The sequence below is a fragment of the Corythoichthys intestinalis genome, chromosome 18 (assembly GCF_030265065.1).
Source record: "Corythoichthys intestinalis isolate RoL2023-P3 chromosome 18, ASM3026506v1, whole genome shotgun sequence".
Lineage (NCBI taxonomy): Eukaryota > Metazoa > Chordata > Actinopteri > Syngnathiformes > Syngnathidae > Corythoichthys > Corythoichthys intestinalis.
The window spans coordinates 17,056,851-17,078,303 of record NC_080412.1 but is presented as its reverse complement, the minus strand read 5'-3'; the positions used below and the strand labels follow the sequence as shown (position 1 = coordinate 17,078,303).

The 21,453-nt window shown below is 39.3% G+C and overlaps 1 protein-coding gene across 4 annotated transcripts in view; it reads left to right on the top strand.

Moving 5' to 3' along the window:
* specc1 (sperm antigen with calponin homology and coiled-coil domains 1) overlaps positions 1 to 21,453 on the top strand; it is a 120,106-nt gene that overhangs the window by 48,951 nt on the left and 49,702 nt on the right. For all 4 annotated transcript variants that reach the window (XM_057820859.1, XM_057820860.1, XM_057820858.1 and 1 more), the window contains 6 exons: positions 2,314 to 3,791; positions 7,552 to 7,759; positions 7,843 to 7,916; positions 7,989 to 8,164; positions 19,275 to 19,432; positions 19,505 to 19,605. In XM_057820859.1, coding sequence (XP_057676842.1) covers positions 2,314 to 3,791; positions 7,552 to 7,759; positions 7,843 to 7,916; positions 7,989 to 8,164; positions 19,275 to 19,432; positions 19,505 to 19,605 — 2,195 coding nt within the window. The remainder of the gene's footprint in view (positions 1 to 2,313; positions 3,792 to 7,551; positions 7,760 to 7,842; positions 7,917 to 7,988; positions 8,165 to 19,274; positions 19,433 to 19,504; positions 19,606 to 21,453) is intronic.

Genomic DNA, 21,453 nt, shown 5'->3' with positions numbered 1-21,453 from the left:
TTACTTAATTTACGAATGTATTTAAAAAACAGCTCAAACAAAAATGTAGCTTAAGTTGGTCTTAACAGGGAGCAGCTGGATTCAGCCATGTGAAATGAGTTATGTCATATTCACTGTTGCCACTAGAGGGCAGTGTATCCACCCAAATCAATCAAACTAAAATGCAATCACTTTCAAAACAAACCATTACAACGTCACTTTAATTAAATGAATACTTAATCTTTTTTCTCATCGAATTATTCGAGTTAATCTATTCATCGTTGCAGCACTAGAATTAATTCATCATTTGTGATAGTATGCTAACTTTATATACAGGAGTCTTAAAAATCAAAATCACAGGTATTTGTAGATAATTAGATATGTCTTTACTTTTGAGCAAAAATATGTATGCTACCTTGCTTCTTCTGTTCACACTGAATAGTTTTAGGTTACAGCACTACTTGATGATTTTAAGATGTGAAAGTTGTTTTTTGTGCATTTTAACAGCCCATTTGTCCCACAGTTCTGGTCCTTACACACAGATATAAGCATTCATTTTAAACAAATCAGCCTCTTCTCCCTCTAATTTACACGAGAAACTCTTTGTGTGTGTTCAAACTGATTTTCTTTTTTTGTGTGATGTATCAGCATGATAAATGCTTGGGAATGTACACATCTTTTATATTCAAATCTCTGACGCACAGTGATTCCTCGTTTTTCGCTGTTAATGGAGACCACAACCTGCCGCGATTTTTTTTTTGTGTGTGTCTGTGTGTTTGCAATGTTTAGCATTGGAAAGAGATACATATAAGACATGTTTTTTGCACTTTTTTCCCCCAAAGTATAATTAAAATACAAAAAAAAAGCTTTTATGGATGTAGTATATTTTTCAAGCATTAGTTGATTTTTTTTTTTTTTTTAATTTATGTATTTTTTTTGTTTTGTTTTTTAACTTCATATGTAATAATGATAAGTTTCAGACATGTTACTGTCCCACCGAATTACTTTTAAACAAGAATAAAGGGAGAAAAATCCCTGTCTTTATTCAATGCTTCATTGGGTGAGTCCACTCAAATCCGCTAAAGCTGCTCTTTTACATACAATGAGTTGCCACAGCAACTGTTCAACAAATTAAACGATGATTGACATGTGCGGCGCTTTGAAGTTTCAGCTTCCAAGCACCTATGGGAAGATCTAACCTTAACGTCTGTCAGTCATCATTAACTTTAATTAGCAACTCCAGTGCACTGAGGAAAGTGACAGGAGCGAGAGTAAAAGACAGCTCTATAAAATACTGCATTTATTTATTATATATGTATTTATTTCTTTTTTAATTGGAAAAAAAATCCCTGATGGACTGAAGGCGCGACGTTCGAAGCACGAGGTAGATAGGGATCACTGTATATCTATTTCTGCCTATTGACAACACATCCTTATTCTGTCAATGGATTGTGTGGCTATCATGGATTCAAGCTATCATAAAGTAGATGAAAATGTGCCTCTGTATTGAAACTGTGGATCTCTATTAAATAATCTGTGCACAATCAACAAATGACATGTTGTGATGTGTGCTTTATTGTCCTGTTTTGTTGTAATTTCTTCAAACTTGAAACAATATTTTGGTTCCTTACAATGTAAAGTTTCTAAAGCCCTATACTGAGAGAACCCTTTTTTCTCTCAGTGCCAGCTGTACTCACTGGGAATTTAGAACAGTATTGGCAGCTTCTGCCACAGTTCTCTCAGTAAAGTATAATCAGTGTAGTGTGCGCAATTAACTCATGGCTCAGATTGACGGCGCTAGACCTCTACTGGTAGTAGTATTACTATTTTCTCTGAAACAAGGACATATGTAGATATAAATTGTTGTACTTTACTGTTTTGGTTAAGAAATGTGATGCATGTAAAAAAAAAAAATTAAAAAAAATCATACACAAATTAAAATGATCCCACAGAACAAATCTATCATTGTGGCATGTCAGTCCGGTCTGCGTCACTATTTGTTCATGAGCTGAAAACGTACAATAATGTACTTGTCGCAATTCAAATAGTCCGCAATAGGGTTGCGCTTCTGACCTACATTAATAAATGTCACAGTAAAATGCTGCTGTAATAATGAACACAGAGAAACAGTGAGACAATGCCAAGCAGATGCTCTATTGTCGAAACAGCGTACAATGTCTGAATAGGGCACGACTAATAGGAGTGTCAGAATGTGACCCACTTTCTGTTCAATTAGTGCCATTTACAGTATGTGATGTAAACAAATGAAAAGTTGGAGCAAAAAAAGGGCGATTTTTACTGCATTTATCGCAATTACTTTGGTTTGTTTCCCAGGTTCTCAAGCAACGAAGAAGTCTGGTATCCCGGCCCCGAGGGAAATCCCGTCCTCAATAACAAGGGACCGAATTTCCTTGAGAGACCAGTTTAGGAGCTCTACCTCTAAGAGGATTGTTTCCAGTGCCAGCACCTCCAGCCTCTCTACCCTGGCAAAGCAAACGCGTAGTTCAACAAAATGCCGTGGAGAAGTAGAAGGCCAGGAAAGGGGCCTTCTGGAATGTCAGGTTAAAGAGCTGTTGGCTGAAGCCAAAGCTAAAGACTTGGAGATTAGTAATCTCCGTGGGGAGCTGCAACGCTGCAAAGGTAAAGCTTCCACTTCTTCACCATTGCCGTCACCTGTCTCCGTATCGCCTCAAGATTTGGTTTCAGAACAGGACAAAAAGCTCACAGAGGCTTGTGTACTGGTTCAAGAGCTGAGGGAAAAGAATGCAAAATTTCAAAGAGAGCTAGCAAACCTCAGAGAGGAAAACCAAGAGCTAAAGAGAAGACTTCTCGGTTTTGAGAACTTATCAATATCTGGTAGCCCTCCAAAACGTCAGAATGGCCTACCGTCGGAGTCCAGTCCGAGTGCCAGTCTTGTCAAAGCATCTATCTCCCTCAGCTCCGTCAAAGACTCACCTTCACCCGACTCGTCAGAGTTTGAGAAGATCCCACGTTCGGAATCTATTAGCAGCAACGTCAGTAGTGAAGCAACTGCAGCTGGGCATGATGCGTCTGTACGGAGCTTGACCGAACAGATACACAAGATGGAAGAAAACCACCACAGCACTGCAGAGGAGCTGCAGGCTACCCTACAGGAGCTCGCTGACCAGCAGCAAGTCGTGCAAGAACTGACAGCTGAGAATGAGCGTCTGTCAGAGGAGAAGCGCCTCCTGCAGACCTCACTCCAGCAGCAAAGAGAACGTTTTGAGCTCCTCTCCCAGAAGAATGAGGCGCTATCGAGTCGACTTCAGGAGCAGGCCCAAAGGGAGGATGAGATCCGTAGCCAAGGTCCTCGATTCCTCGAACTAGAGCAGAGGTACGCCGAGCTGGTGGAGAGCTCACGCTTTGAACGGGAGAAACTGGTGAACATCCAGCAGCAGTTAACCAGCAGCCTACGAGCTCTTGAGGAGGAACACCAGGAGGCGCAAGGTCAGGTGCATGGCCTTCGAGAAGAGATGGAGAGGCTGCGTGCCCAACTCAACCGAGAGCTGGAAGCCAGAGGTGATGCCGCGCAATCTGCGGAAGAGCAGAGAGCGACGGTTGACTCTCTCAGAGTGGAAAACAGTCGGCTGAAGGCACAGGTGGACATCGAGAGGCAAAAGGTGAGTGAGCTGAAGGTCGTGCAGAGTGCCAGTGATAGCACTGAGCTGCAGAGGCTACTCAAGATGGCTCACACTGAGAGAGACCGACTGGAGCACGAGCTGACAGAACTGAGGCGGGACCTGCTACGGGCCCAAGATGAGACTGAACACGTACAAGCTAGCATATCCAAGGTATGTGTTTAAAAATGTATGTGAATTACAGTTGACCTTCATTTTTTACTTTTTTTAAACCTTCCTGGACATTTGAAGGTTGTCCAGTTCAGCTGCTTAGTTACAAAGAATGAGAATCTGAGTGAACAGTTTTAAAGGGAACCTCGGACTTAAAGACTTGTAGGCTCTAATAAGCCACCATTGTTCTCTTTTACTAAAATATGTTATTAGAAATACTTAAAATATTGCCATTGATTTAAAAATCTATAATATTTAGTACATATTTTGACCTACGGAGGGCGCCATACTTTAAGCGCGCAATGGACACTCGGTGTGTTGACGTATATTGTCACTGTCACTCGACGAATACTACCGGGTTACTGTAATTCCTTCTACAGTGGGGCAAATAAGTATTTAGTCAACCACTAATTGTGCAAGTTCTCCCACTTGAAAATATTAGAGAGGCCTGTAACAGGCATGAAAATCTCTCACCTTTCGGCGAAATTCGCCGTTTTGAAGTCAAAAATGGCGACCTACGTGAATTGCGTAGATCCGAGGAGAAATTCTTTTTGGGAGGAGGTGGGGGGGTCGGGAGGTTTTATTGAATTATTATTATTGTAACGAATCGAGTTATAATGTGGCGAGGGTGTTAGCATGTGTTCCGAATGCACCGCATGACGTAGAGGGGTGAGGGAGGTGCGGGAGAGCGAGGGACGTGCCTTCCGTGTTTACGTTTGTTCTGGCGGGGGGAGATATGTGCGTTGGCTGCGGCAGATAGCAGTCGTGTTGTTCAATAAGTTTCCACAAATAAAGAATTTCAATCTGATAAAACGGTTGACTATTATCAACGTTACATTATTATTATCATCATGTGATTAACTTAGTACGTAAACTGAGCACTTAAGAAATCGGTTCTTTAAAAAAATGTCACACTTGGACAGTCAGCAAATCCTTCTAGATGCTTCGCTGACGAGAACCAATCATCGGCCCAAGGTGCGTTCCATTATTCCAAACGCGCGCACTCCTTACTGTACATGGAGTGCTCAGAGAGCCTTTGGGTGGCATTGCATAGCTGCGAAAACCAAAAGCAGGCCTTATCCGCACCGGGGCAGACCAGAGCGCAGCATACACACTTGCCTGTATTTGCCAGCAGATTGAATTTGGTGAGTAATGGTTTCAATCGTTTTCACATTTTGCGATATAAAAAAGTTACTGCCATTCGTTGCAGCTTGCGTTGAACACTGCCAGAGCTAGCCAAATCTCCCATGAAAAAAAATAGCTCCCGTTAAATTGGCGTCAAGCTTGTGTATTTAGCGGTAATATAAACGAAGAAACACACTGTTGAGTCAAATTAAGCGGCATGCTCTCGGATGGAGGTGGCGCCTCACATCGCTCCCGTCGTCCGCCGGAGACGCGTTATTTTCGGCTTGGATTTGAGCTGACGGCCGGTGTCGGCACAACACCGGCCCGACGAGTGGTGGGAATGAGTCCTGCTTCTTAAAGCTTTTCAGAAATACAGGGATCCCTCGTTTTTCGCGGTTAATGGGGACCAGAACCCGCCGCAATAAGTGAAAACCGCGAAGTAGCCCCCCATTTTTTTGTGCGTGTTCAATGCATTTATTCAGATTTTACATTGGAAAAAAGATACATATATGACATGTTTTTTCACTTTTTTCACCAAAGTATCATTTATAAATGGTTTTCAAGCACTTCAAAATGTAAGAATTATGATAAGTTTTAAACATGTTACTGCCCCACCGAATTATTTTTAAACAAGAATAAAGTAGTAAGAAAATGCTTGGCTTTATTAAATGCTTCATAGTGAGTCTACTCAAACCCTCTCAGGCTTTGGTAAACGGTGATTGACACGTGTGCAAAGTTTTTCTTTTTATATATATTTTTTTGTTTGAAGCAACTTATTTGATTGAATAATAAAGACACAAATGTCCTAGCCAAAATGTGGCCCAAACGCAAAACAACATTACTTCAATGGAAACATTTGTTTCAATCAAGTAAAATAGTTTTCAAATGCTTTTTTTGTCTCAAATTTATTTTTGCAATCAAAAACAATTTTTTTTAATTGAAGTGACTTTTTGGGGATTAAAAGTATATACTGTATTTGCCCCTCCACCGGTCTCTGCACGGCCCTGCTGAAACACAGTGTGGGTCGACAGAGCTCAATATTTTGTTGGGGTGTACTGGAACATATTTCCTCCACACCCTTCTCACCTTTTTAACCCCTGACCCATTTTCATGCCTGCTGTAATTGTCAACATGGTTAAACCTCAACCATGAGAGACAGAATGTGGATAAAAAAAACAGAAAAACACATTCTCCCAGTCCTCTTCTGGATCATCCAAATGCTCTCTAGCAAACCGCAGACGGGCCTGGACGTGTACTTTCTTCAGGGGGACACGTCAGGCAGTGCAGGATTTGAGTCCCTGGCGGCGCAGATAGTAGCCTTTGTTACTGTGGTCCCAGCTCTCTGTAGGTCATTCACTAGGTCCCCCCATGTGGTTCTGGGATTTTTGCTCCCCGCTCCCCCCGCATTTTGACGCTACGGGGTGAGGAGGGAGTTGAAAGTCCGTGTTGCCTAATGAAAACCCCAAAACATCGCTGCTCTAGAGGAGATCTGCATGGAGGAACGGGCCAAAATACCAGCAACAGTGTGTGAAAAGCTTGTGAAGAGTTACAGAAAACGTTTGGCCTCCGTTCTTGCCAACAAAGGATACATAACAAAGTATTGAGATGAACTTTTGGTATAGACCAAATACTTATTTTCCACCATGATTTGCAAATAAATTCTTGAAAAATCAAACAATATGATTTTTTCCCCCACATTGTCTCTCATGGTTGAGGTTTACCCATGTTGACAACTACAGGCCTCTCTAATATTTTCAAGTGGGAGAGCTTGCACAATTAGTGGTTGACTAAATACTTATTTGCCCCCACTGTACATGGCGAGACGTCCAACACATGCGCTCATCGTTTAAAAGCGGCGAGTACTTACTATTTGTGTTTTTATTGAGTCTTTTATTACTTTTTCATTGCCTCAAAATACTTTTTGCATGTGTATCCCTCTCATACTTTTAAGCATTGTGTTTTCTTGTGGTAGCTTTATAGCAGATTGTTGATTAGTTGACCACACTAGTCACATAGCATATTCAAACCACCCTTATTTGATATTACTTCGTTTAAGTATTTTCTTAAGGCACCTTTAGTATGTTTTGTCTGTATGCAACTAAACAACACAAGCTGAAAGGGCACAATAGTAGTTTGAGTGTCATATTCAGCTCTTGTAGATGTTTCGCCTGTGTAGCACATTTTGGCAGAACACCATTTTTTTTCCTACTCTCATGTCATCCTGTCTTTCCTGTTCATTTTGCTTTTGCCGCTCGTTTTGTGAAACATCGACAGTGTTGTCATGCTCATTAATGTTCCACTCGAGTTCAAATTGAAAGGGTTGAACTGATGTCATGTTTATGTCGCTATAGTCATACTCTGGAAGCACGGCAGTGTAACAATGTGAAGTCACCACCCTGCAACGTCAACAACAATGGCGACCTACTAGTTAAACTAAATTTACAAATTATATAAAAACGAAAACATCAAGAAGGGTTTTGAATATTAAATTATTTTAACTCATGATAACGTTTATCTTTTAAAAACTACAAGTCTTTCTATCCGTGGACCCCTTTAATGTGCCACATGGGAGTTTGCATCCTGTCATTGTGGTTGTTTTTATTGTGTTGGGATCCTTAAGTCATAAATGCACACTCAGGTGGAGGCCAAAGGCCAGCAGGTCCAAGAAAGAGCGGAGATGAGGGAAGAGGAGCTCACAAAGCGGGTGAGTGCCTTGGAAGAGGCAGGCATCTTGGCTGAGAAACAAGTGAAGGAAATGAAGGAGACAATCTTTGAATTGGAAGACCAAGTGGAGCAGCAGCGAGCCGTCAACCTCCACACCAATCAAACAGTCCTCGACCTAGAAAGTATGTTCTACTAGCTTCATATTTTATTTAGGTGTTGTGTCTGACATGGCATCATCTTATTGACCTTTCATTGGCCATTGCAGATCTCGTGAAAAAGCTAGAGGAGCAGAAATTTGAAGCAGAACGACAGCTGAAAGCTTTCAGCAGACAAATGAAGGTACGAGTCCGAACAACGCGACTGCCGTTTTGAGCGGAAGATATGAATATTGCATGTTTGGGGTGTTCTTAGGAGGAAAAAGATGAGTGGCGTCGGTTCCAGGCCGATCTCCAGACAGCGGTGGTGGTTGCTAATGATATCAAAGTGGAGGCTCAACAGGAGTTACGGACACTCCGAAGGCAGCTGCAGGAGGAGCAGGATCGCAGTGCCAAGCTTTCTTTAGATCTGGAGGCCTTGCAAGGTGTCAGGTATGATATTATATTATGATATTATATGAATGTTTGTTCATTCGCCCCTCCCAGTCAAAATGGATTGGATGTCTAGCGCCGTTAATGGCACTGAAAGATGAGCATTCACAGACAGTTCTTCCAATTTTGAATGAATTGGAAGCCTACAGTTGTGAGATAAATACTATGAAATTAAACCCCCCAAAAATCTTAAAATTTAAAATAGTGTTATTAGGTGGCAGAACTAGAGTGTATTTCTTTTTTTATTCATTTTAATTTAATAGTTTTGATTTTTTATAAATTCATTTCTTCATTAAAAAATGTATTTAAAAAATGATTAATGATAAAAATATATATACCGTGTAAATAAATAATAATTTAGACCTGGCATCCACATGCCATTTTGGGTCATGTACACCACACTTGTATAACAAATGAGTACATGACCCGAAATGGCATGTTAACGTTTGTGGACATAAGGACTGTATGGGGTTACATTTTGTTTGTTTGTTTGCTTAAGATAAAAAATATAGTCTCTTGCCCTATAAAGGTTTAAAAATGTTAAGCGTTGAACAGAAGTGATTTAAAGCAACACTAGGTAACTTTTTGGGGGGATGCGCAGCACGTCACATGAGTGACACAGCCTAACACTGCTAAATGCGTGCTAACTACACATACAATAACATAATATTACACATTGTGAATTTATGACGGAAACTATTGCGAATTTTCATCTCGTTCTCGTGTTCTCAGACGACAACTGGCATCCATCTCGTTATGTTTTAGTCTCCCAAGAGACTGTCAGTGTCATGAAAAAATTGTTCGTTGACAAAATGCTTTCGTTGTCGTCATCTTTGACGAAAACAACACTGATGCTAACGCTTTCGCGTGAAATCTGTGAACATGCCAGAGTAATCAAAGGGACAGAAAGTTTTGTCTGAGGAGGGAAAAAAAAGACCAGAGTTGGAAGGGGGTTAGCCACACGGTTGCTAACCGTCATATGCTATTATCGTTTAGCCACAACTTGATTCATTACTTCACTTCTATTCATCCTTCACACAGCCGCTGGAAACAGAAATGTCATTTAATTTATCTGCAGGCGATCGGTAGATGAGGACACTATGCGCTCATACTCATGGGAAGAGCATTCTTTTTTAAGGCAAAACATTACCGATTTTGTCCACCGGCCTCGCTAAAACTGACCAAAGCTGAAAAATTACCAAGTGCGGTTTTAAGTAATATGCAAACCTTCGGTGTTAAATATCTTTTCCCTCCCTTTTTCTTATTTTAACAAATGTTTTAAAAAATCTTTACTGCTTAGTGTTACTTCATCCACCATTAAACAGATTTTAGTGGTATTTATCTGACTCACTTGCAATGACCTCTGCTAGGAAAATTCAATCAGATGTCACTCTCCACAGACAATATGCATAGAATCCTTTGTTTGTAATTTTTACCAGATGAGAATTCAGCTGTATGAATTTCAATGAGTTTGTCACTAGTAGACGTCCGATTCATTTGAACCAGGAGTGCTAGCAGCAAACATTTCAAACATTTGCTCATTTGCTGCCAGAACTTCTAGTTCAAAATAAATGGATCAGATGTCTATCACTGTCAATGGCAGCCCATGACTTAAGCAGGGCTTCAACACTCCCTCCTAATAGTCATATCTCCCAATCTGTGCTGACGTGTTCTTCTGCGTGTCTTGTCATTGTGTAAACCATTAAATCACTTCGCCATTCATGTCTGCATGCGTTTTCAGCGTCACCTCACCCGGCAGCGGTTATCTTTAAAATAGCATCGTCCTTAATAAAATATATTACATGGATAATCGTAAAACAAGGTTAAATCAAGATAAGCTGTTACACTGCGTGCGCTCCCCACTACAGCAGCACCCTGTGATGCATCACAAAGATGTTTTTTGACAAGACACTATGTAAAGTCCAGGTGAGTTCCCTGCCCTGCTTGCCTGTCCTTCCTGGCCTGTGTGCTGCTGTTGCTCTCATCTCACTTGGTGTTTCTCACCTTCAGCTTGTTTGACTTCTCTTCTTCCATCGGAAATCATGTTTTTAGGAAGGGTCTGTCTGCAGCTTGCAAGACGGAGGTGTCGCTGGTGAAGGGGCATCACTTGTTATGAGGGGCGTCACCGGTAACGTGTAACTGGCATATGGTCTATGGTCCAGTGGTGGGTGCAGGTCTTTCAAGGAGGGGTAGCTCAAAGTGTGTCCACCTGTGAGTGCTTTGTGGTGGTGGAGGGTTTTGGTGGCACCTGCTGCTTAGTAGGGAAAGAAACTAGAGTGACAGAAGTTGGTCCCTAACAGAGGTGGGTAGAGTAGCCAAAAATTTTACTCAAGTAAGAGTAGAGTTATTTCAAAATAATATTACTCAAGTAAAAGTAGTCCTCCAAAACATGTACTCAAGCACAAGTAAAAAAGTATCTAGTGAAAAGAATACTCAAGTACTGAGTAACACTGTAACTGCTTTTTTTTTTAAACAATGGATTTTTTTTTTCTTTCAGCACAAACTTATCTATATGAACTGTTGTTATAATGATATTGTACAATAATAACCCATTACATGACCACATTACGCCAAAGAATTTTTTTTTTTTTAATTGAATTCAGATGAGACAAAAACACACACACACAAAAAAACATTATTTGTTCAAAGAGCATGAGTGCCCTCTAGTGGAGAAAATAGTTCCTAGTTTGCATAGTGAATACTGTAGTTCCTTCATAGGTTCTTTTTTGTAAATTAAAAGGATCATATGTATCTCCGGTTTTCCGTGGTCAATCGGTGCCAAATATAAACTGGGAGAGAGTTTTAAATCCGCGCTTTCAAGTCATGTGAAGGGCAATGCTATATGTCAAATACTTCATTTTTTAAACGGTGCTTTAAAGACGCCATGTTATTGAACAGGCTGGCGTGCTCATAGAACGGCAAGTTTGCGTCTGATTGGTGTAATGGCGTCATGTAATTATTGTTGTGACGTCACATTGGTTATATTAGTAGCGCTACTCTTGGCATCGCTGGCAAAAAAAAATTTTTTTTTTTTTTTTTAATCTAATATGTAGAGCAGTGGTCTCAAACCGGTCCTCAAAGGGCCGCAGGGGGTACTGGATTTCATTCCAACCAAACGAGACAAATATCTTTTCACCAATCTGGTTTCTTACAAGTGTAATCAGTTGATTGCAATCAGGTGCTGCTTATGTTAGTAAAAACCTCATTGGTTGAACTGTTTGTGCTGGATCTGTTGGAACAAAAACCAGGACCCACTGCGGCCCTTTGTGGAGTCGGTTTGAGACCGCTGATGTAGAGTGTAGCCCAAAGTAGCAGAGTAAGAGTAGTGTTTTTTTCTTCAAAAATCTACTCGAGTAAAAGTAAAAAGTATGGCTAAGTAAAACTACTCTTAGAAGTACATTTTTCTCAAAAAATTACTTAAGTAAATTTAACTGAGTACATGTAACACGTTACCACCCACCTTTGTGTACCGTACACACAAGATTATAAGTTTTGATTACTTTTTGATCACTTATTTTTTGACGTGCAGTCTTAGAGCAGTCGCCTCTGGTCTATTGCTACCCCTATTTGTAATCCTAACCTCAACCTCCTGTCTCCCTGGCACATGGTCTATAGCTAACCCTATTCGTAACACAAACCTCACCAACGCCCCTTGTCAATGAAGCGTCTAGTTAAGAACCCCACAAGTTTCACCTGTGGATTCACAGAACCCTTCAGAATTAGAAAATAAAGCAATTTTCTAAGCTAGCAAGCTAATAATTTAGCAAATTCCCATTCAAAATTCTACTCATTTGACAGCATATTTTATAAAACAAGTCAAAATTTGAGACCACACTACCCATTGGTCTGTTCTATTCTCTCATACCAAGAGCGAGTCAACCTTCCACTGAGCAAACTAGTTCCTCATCCCATCAAATCGAGGAGTAATAGTTAAAATAAATGGATTAAGCCTGTAAATTGGAAGCAAACCAGTTCAAAACTTGCCTGGATTTAATCGGCATACAAAAATAGGGCTTCGCGTTTATTTACCTTCGCCGAACCCCTAAGACTTACTCACCGAACCCCTGGGGTTTGGTTAAGAACCACTGGTTTTGAAGAAATTAACGGGAGCAAGCTAGGTGGCCAATGATGTTTAAGGACTAGAACTTTGGGGAAGCAAGCCAATTGGCCAATCATGATTTATTAGTACAAGAAGTAATAACAAAAGAACAAGAACCAGTCACGCCCCCGTCTTGCAAGCCTCAAATACAATTATGGGTTTTTTATAATGCCTTGTCTCATTCTATTCAAACGAATGTCTCCTATGCCACCTGCTGTTCTTTGTTGGAATAAAGCCTTGTTTTCCCATGCGTGGCTGTATTAAAAATGGCATGACCGGTTACAAGTTTCAGGCAATCATCTTTATAAATTGTAGCTGTATAACATCCTTATGAGTGAGCATTTTAGAGTTCATTGATGGCCTAATGATTCATGCATGTTGAAGACTTTGATCCGATTTGGAAAAATGGGCATCAAAAGTCTTAATGTCTGTAATTTCACTGTAAATTTAATCTGCCAATTACAGGCCAAGAGTCTTAAAAAATGTTGATTGTGTCTTCATTCTGTTTTCAGAATTGTCCCAGGAGCAACATTTGACACCAAGACGGCAGTAGAAGGACACTAAAGAGGATTATTTCAGCACTTTGCAGGTTTTTACTTAGAAATGAAATGTGGTAATGAACAAAAATCAGTGAAAATAGTGTACACTCTGTTTTGCAGTTTAAGTATAGTGGTTTACATTTTCTTTGAAATGTACCTGCATTAGTTTTTCTGTTATTGGTTTTTTTTGTTTTGTTTTATCGATTGTACTTTGTAACTTTCTTTTGTGATGTTTCAGGATTTGTGTAAAATATTTGAGACTTTCTTCTACTGCACAGTGCGTGCCTTTTAATCTGTTACAAAAAAAGTGTGTACTATTTTAACTCAGTGGCTGCCATTGTCAGCAAATGAACATTCATTAATTTACTGCCAACCCTCCCTGGTAGGACATGATCTATCTATCATTATTAACTTTAATAACATTCTGAGCTGCTTAATGGCCTGAAACCTATGTAAGCACCTGTTATCACACACTGTTTGTGGTTCTCAATCATTTTACCACGCAAAAAACATATATATATACTGTATATACAGTACTACAAAGTGAGGAGCAGAAGTATTTGCACTCCTTGTGATTTTGCAAGTTCACCCACTTAGAAAATAGGTAGAGGTGTGAAATTTTAATCATAGATGCATTTCCACTTGTAGAGACAGAATCTAAAAAAAAATCTGGAACTCACACAGTATGATATTTTCAATAATTTATTTGTAATTTACTGGGGTTCATAAGTATTTGAACCCCTGAGAAAATCAGTGCTAATATTTAGTGCAGAAGCCTTTGTTTGCAGTTACAGAGGTAAGACGGTTTCTGTGGTTTTTCACCAGGTTTTCACAATGGAAACCAGGATTTTGGCCCATTCCTCCACACAAATCTTCTCAAGATCTGTCAGGTTTAGGGGCTGTCGATGAGAAACACGACATCTAAAAAGTTTGGCAACGCTTTATAATAACTATCTGTTTTACTAGTTAATGGATCATTAGTAAAGTGTTGATAAGTGATTTATTGTTGATTTGTGAAGTATTTATTAATAGTTTGTTAAGCATTTACAGGGTGTTCCAATATGGTTGACCCCATTCTAAATGCCCATGCTAGCTGATGGATCTTAACAAAACTATATACACTTTATGTTGAAGGTCATAAGTTTTATTGGTTAAATATACAAAGAAAAGTACAAATATTTGTTGTTTCTATGGCAGATTTTCATAAAAGTGCAACATGAGCGCTGCTTGCAACATGCCTTATCAAAATGCCTTTTCTTTTGAAGTGAGCATTTCTTACCCTGAAAAGATGGAAATGCCAAACGTTACACACAAAAACTTAAATGTTTCTACTAGGGTGGTTCCGATCATGTTTTTTTGCTCCCGATCCGATCCCGATCATTTTAGTTTGAGTGTCTGCCGATTCCAATATTTCCCGATCTGATTGCTTTTTTTTGCTCCCGATTCATTTCCAATCATTCCCGATAATTTTTCCCGATCATATACATTTTAGCAATGCATTAAGAAAAAAATGAATAAAACTCTGACGAATATATACATTCAACATACAGTACATAAGTACTGTATTTGTTTATTATGGCAATAAATCCTCAAGATGGCATTTTCATTATTAACATTCTTTCTGTGAGAGGGATCCACGGATAGAAAGACTTGTGACTTTATGTATTATGACTAAATATTGCCATCTAGTGTATTTGTTGAGCCTTCAGTAAATGATACTGCAGCATGCCCCAATGCATGACTGGAAGTGGAACCATGATGGGAAGTAAATCCATGACTGTGCGTCGTGCTACCAATGGATATATCTTCTCTGCTTTGGGAAATAAGTTACGGTGTCAAGACAAAGATCAATTGCCATCTTGCTTCCCCACAATGATTCCCATGATATTGCTAGTCATAGGGAGAGAGTTTGCAGGGTTTAAGCCAATTGAAGATCAGTTTCAAAGGCTGCCAAAATTTTTTCTACTCAATTTGTGCTGCCTTTTATCTCTCTACATACGCAAAGTGACGTCATAACAGATTGAGCGCAGCGATGAGCGAAAGGGTCATGTAGTGTTTATATTAAAAGCGTTAAAATATGACACATTTTTAATAAATTAATTGCAGCCGTTATCAGGATATTATTGATAACCCTAAATTAAGCCTAAACTAAAGACTCTGGATGAGTGTAACTAATTATGTCTGTAACACTAAATACAAATAGAAAACGATTTAATTAAAATATATATATATGAAAAAAAGGCATGGCCGATATTTTTTTGCCGATTCAGATACTTTGAAAATGACGTGATCGGACCTGATCGATCGGGACATCTCTAGTTTCTACACAAACTGTGTTTCAGGTTAAGAATACCCTGTAAATGTTTAACAAACTGTTAACAAATACATTACAAATCAACAATAATTCATTTATCAACAGTTTACTAATGTTCTATTTACTAGTAAAACGGGTAGTTATTATAAAGTGTTACCAAAAGTTTCTATTGGACTGAGGTCTGGAGATTAGCTAAACCACTCCTGAACCTAGATATGCTTTTTACGCAGCCACTCCTTGGTCAGCTTGGCTGTGTGCTTCGGATCATTGTCATGTTGGAAAATCCAGCCACGACTCATCTTCAAGTCTCTGACTCAGGGATGGAGGTTGTGGCTCAAAATCTGACGATAAATTTCATCCTGTCCCCTTTGCCGAAACGCAGCCCCAAAGCATGAGCATGTATCCAACCCTATACTTCACAGTGGGGATGGTGTTCTTGGGATTGTACTCCTCATTCTTTTTCCTCCACAGATGACGAGTTAAGTTTGCACCAAAAAGTTCTACTTTGGTCTCATTTGACCACGACTTTCTCCCATGAACCCTCTGCATCATTCAGATGGACCCTGGCAAACTTCAGACAGGCCTTCACATGTACTGGCTTCAACAGGGGAACCATTTTAAACCATTGCACCATAGTGTTCTACTGACAGTAGCCTTTGAAACATCCAGCTCTTGTCAGGTCAGTGACCAGCTTGTGCCGTGTATTTCTAGGCTGAGCCGTCACTTTTATCATCATGAGTGATGATCCACGAGGAGAGATTTTACATGGAGCCCCAGTCCGAGGTAGATTATCAGTCATGTTTAGCCTTTTCCATTTTCTAACAATTGCTGCAACTGTTGATTTATTCTCACCAAGCTGCTTTCCAATTGTCCCATAGCCTTTTCCAGCTTTGAGGAGCTCAACAATTTTCTTTTCTGGTGTCTTTTGAAAGCTCTCTGGTCTTGCCCATGGTAGCAGTTGGATTATGACTGACTATGTGGTGCACGGGTGACAATAATGAGCTCAAACGGGTGGTGGGTGGGTAGTTACTCATTTTGTAAAGGTGGACTTTTTTTAAGGGACACTGACAACTCTTCGAGTGTCACAATTAATGTTGATTCTCAGAGGTTCAACTACTTGAGAATTTTAAAAAATCATACAATGTGATTTCTGTCTCTGAGTGGAAATGCATCTATGATTGAAATTTCAGACCTCTACCTATTTTCTAAGTGGGTGAACTTGCAAAATCACAAGGGGGCAAACACTTTTGCACTCACTCAAACATTTTATTATGTAGAACAAACTCCGATAAAAAGCTAGTAAAAATAATGAATTAGTTCAAAAGTGCAACTCCTTGGCATTCAGAAACACTAAAAGGAATGAATAAAAAACATTGTGGTGGTCAGTAAATGTTATTTTTATAGAGCAAGTACAGGCAAATAAATATAGAATCACTCCATTCTGAAGAAAAAAATATGGAATCACTAATTTTGAGTAGAAAATACAGACACACTCAGTCAATTTCCTTTCCTTAATTGGGCCCCTGCCTCAGATTATATCTGCTCGTTTGTCAGCAGTTAAAAACAGTACAATTATCACACCTTGGAGGGCTACTGGACCAAGTAAGTGGATTCACAAGAATCATGGCTCCAACAAGAGAGATGTCTCTTGAGACCTAAGAGAGGAAAATCAAACTTCTTGAAGAAGGTGACGCTACAGGTATGGTTGCCAAAGATGTATCCAAAATCTGGACCAAGTACAAACAGCATGGCAAGGTTGTTAATGTTAAGCGTACATGTACAGAAGATGTACAACAACAAATGAAGAAGAAATGGGAGGAAGCTGGAGTCAAGGTATGTGACAGAACTGTACAAACTCGCCTAAAGGAAATGGGATTTTCATACAGGAAAGCTAAAAGGAAACCATCATTGACACTTACAGCAACACCGAAAAGAACAAGACTGCAATGGGCTAAGGAGAGGCAATCTTGGACTGTGACTGACTGGATGAAGGTTATTTTCAGTGATGAGTCAAGAATCTGCATTGGACAAGGTGATGATAAAACTTTTGTTTGGTGCGGTTCCAGTGAGGCGTTCATCAAAATTCCCTCAGTCCTTGGTGATATGGGGCTGCATGTCAGGCAAAGGCACTGGGGAGACGGCTGTAGTTAAATCTTCAATAAATGCACAAGTTTACATTTAAATTTTAGACAGCTTTCTCATCCCTTCATTTGAAAATATGTTTGAGGATAATAAAATCATTTTCCAAGATGACAATGCATCATGCCACAGAGCTAAAACTGTTAAAGCATTCCTTGGAGAAAGACTCATCCGTTCAATGTCATGACCTGCAAATAGCCCAGATCTCAACCCTATAGAAAACCTGTGGTGGAAATTGAAAAAAATGGTCCACAGCAAGGCTCCGACCTGCAAGGATGATCTGGCAACTGCAATCAAAGAGAGTTGGCACCAAATTGATGAAGAAAGAGACTACAAGCTGTCATAAAAGCCAGAGGTGGTGCTACTAAATACTAGAGATGTGTTTTGATTGTTATTTCTTTGCTTGTTTCTCATGATTCCATATATTTTTCCTCAAAATGGAGTGATTCTATATTTATTTCCCTGCACTTGCTCTATAAAAGTAACATTTACTGACCACTGCAATGTTTTGTTTTGTTTTTTTTTTAAATTCATTTCTTTTAGTGTTTCTGAATGCTAAAGAGTTGCACTTTTGAACTTATTCATTATTTTTTCAAGCTTTTTATCTGTTTGTTCTACATACTAAAATATCAAACTGAGTGCTCGTCCGAGACTGTTGATTCCATACTTTTAGCTAGGGGTTGTATAAACATAAATTGAGCTACTGGACTGAAGAGTGCACATAATATACTATACCATATTTTAGCACAGGTGGTACACAAATGGTGCCGAAACATAATGGATGGGGGGCAGGATTCACTGTTTGAATAATCTTCATTTTTTAAAATGTTTTTAAAAGATTCAAGTAGGATTAATGATAACTTCTTGAATTAAAATGTTTTGAATCCTTGAGGTTTTTATTATTATTATAGTAAAGTGCAGTAAACATGATTTTAGCTCATTCCTTACATTCTTATGCAATTATTTTATGGAATTTGTATTAAGTATTTATTAATTTCGTATGCACAATTCGAATTGAACAAATATTCACTACAGAGCGGTTGGTGAATAACACCAAATGTTTTGTCTCTGCAGAGGCAAAAAGAATGCAATGCCATATTTTTCCAGTAGATGACTCCATAGAACAAAATATCGTGAGCTGGTGACATCCTTGTGGTACAAGAATTTGCCATGTGTGTACTGTAGCTTACTTATCATACCCTGTCTATTCTTATTGTGAATTGTTCAAAAAATATTCCTCTCCAAAATAACAATTGCCTGTTGCCAAAAAATATCTGAAACATTATCCAGAAACAAACAAGCAAACCAAAAAAAATATTTCTATTGTCTTTAAACATGAATTGTCCTTTTTTTCTTCGTTTTTTTTTTTTTTATGGTTCTAATCCTAATCAAAAAGGCCAATAAAACTGTGCTACATTACTGAAAATGTTATTTATAGTGAATTGGTGACTACCACGAATTGAAGGAGATGTGTCTCTTCGAAAATTTGTCTTAATAGAAGCAAATCCCACCTATGAATTGTTTTACTTTTGTGGGCCCATGATTGCAAGATCTCAGGTTCTACTTGGACTCGCATCATTTTTCCATTTGTATTAATTGTCTTTTACATACTGTACAAACCACACTGTGCAGCCTGCAATTGTTGTTTGTCTGTTTTTATTTTTGTTTTTTTGGGGGGGGGGGTTTCAGGGCAAATATTTTGTGCACAAATGTGACATTCAGTGGTTTAAGGACAGGAAAAGTAAATGGCCGTGTGTTTGCTTCGTCTCAGTAAAGCCATACATGAACAAAACCGCGAAGACTGCATATGCGCTCTTGTAAAATATTATGTTGATTATGCTGGTCATTCATAACATGAACAAATAAATTATATGATGCCAAAAATATGCGCTTTTGTGTCATCTTTCGGATACATTTTTTTCTAGTCCATTTGGCTTGAAGTGTTTTGCACTTTTCAACCAGCCAGGCAGTTTTACAACTTGAGCTACTCACTGTACGATTCCAACCATTGTCTGTCAGGTCTCAAAGTGATGATTTAAAACGGTCCACTCATGAAAGCAGCCTTAAGTGGTGCGGTGTGATCACGAATACCCCTAATGACACCAATGACGATGCCAACAAGGAGGCTGGAGCTACCGTCAAATCCCTCATTAAATCATCTGACACTGTTGGACAAAGTAGGTGACCTACACAATAACTAAACATTAGCACATCATGTCAGTGTATGATTCTGCTCTTATATATCTCAGATGGATCAGGCCTCACAGTTCAAATCCACAGCTCACCGAGAAGTCCGCTGAGTGGAATTCCTACGCGTACCGCACCTGCTGCAGCAGTCTCACCAATCCAGGTGACGCCGTTTGAAAATCGGTTGAAAATGTATATGTAGCTGTTTCACAGTATGTTGTCCATTGACTACAATGCAAGGGCGGAATTTACGGGGCTACTACCGCACTCTGGCCCGAGTCTTTAAGACTGGCGTCAGGAACCAATGTCTCGCGAGCCATATCTTGCTCTTTTGATGAGTGCATCTCCGCCAACCCCTACTTTTAAATGTGGAAGCAGCCGGCTCGCTTAACATGAACGAGCTGAGATGAGCTGATGGTGGATTCACACATTTTTCTTGGTCCTTCACCCATACGTCACAATAATATGCTTCAATTCAGGTCCCATTTGTGGTCCTTCCGTCGCAGATTGCACGGAGATGGGCCATAGTACAGAGCTCGTCTGGCGCGTTAAGTTGTGCTGGCCCCTTCCAACTAAAAAAAAAATGCGTAGGGGAAAATTAAACCACAAAAGTGAACTGTGTGGTACCACAAGTCACTGAGGCGCGTGGTCAGTTTCACTGTCATGACTTTTTCACCTGTTAAAATTGTCGCCACTTCCAGGAGAGCGAGACTCACGAAACTGCTGTTCTGAGAGGCCCCACCTGTCTCAGCCACTGTTATGCGCACACCCTCCTGATTGGAAGGAAATATACACTTTGCCACCCCATGTTTGTTATTTTCCATGCGGTGAGTGTGCAAATGAGCAACAATTGTAACATCCCAAACAACGACGTCAGGCTTTTGTTGTGGTTTTTTAAAGATTTATTTCAATCACAAATCGGCGACTCTACGTAAAAGCCGAGCATGCGCTCACTCTCGCTCCCGCATGATGTGTTCAAATACGCTCATGAAAAAACGGACTGGGACAAGCTGGCAACAGAACATTGTAAATATATACTGTATATACTGTACATATGTATATATAATATATATATACTAGTATATATACAAACAAATACTGGACTACTAGACGCTACTTTTTTCCCTCATTTTGATTTCTGTGGTTTATAGTCCAGTATTTGTTTGTATATATACAAATATATATACCATATAAATACTATAAATATATTATGGTACTCGAGGTAATTGATTAATCGTTGCAGCACTAAATATATATATACAGTACAGTGTGTATATATACGGTATATGTATAGCTGCAACGATTAATCAATTAATCAGTTAATCAATTAACTCTAGTACCATAATTTCCGGACTACAAGACGCTACTTTTTTCCCTCATTTTGAATCCTGCGGTGTATAGTCCAGTATTAGTTGATTTATTTGGTTAATAGGTAACACTTTATTTAACGGTGGCGTCATAAAACTGCCATAAGACGGTCATAATTATGCCATGACTCTATCACGAATGCTAATGACAGATGTCATAAAGTATCATTTGGCAAATTATGTCACTAACTCCATTTATGTCCAGCTCAGATCTTACATCCATTCAGAAGTGAGCTAATTTGTCGGATGACACAAAATGACATCTGCCATAAGTAGGGTTGTTCCGATCATGTTTTTTTTGCTCCCGATCCGATCCCGATCGTTTTAGTTTGAGTAACTGCCAATCCCGATATTTCCCGATCTGATTGCTTTTTTTTTTTTTTGCTCCTGATTCAATTCCAATCATTCCCGATAATTTTTCCCGATCATATACATTTTGGCAATGCATTAAGAAAAAAATGAATAAAACTCGGACGAATATATACATTCAACATACAGTACATAAGTACTGTATTTGTTTATTATGACAATAAATCCTCAAGATGGCATTTACATTATTAACATTCTTTCTGTGAGAGGGATCCACGGATAGAAAGACTTGTAATTCTTAAAGGATAAATGTGAATTTTTATATTGTGACTAAA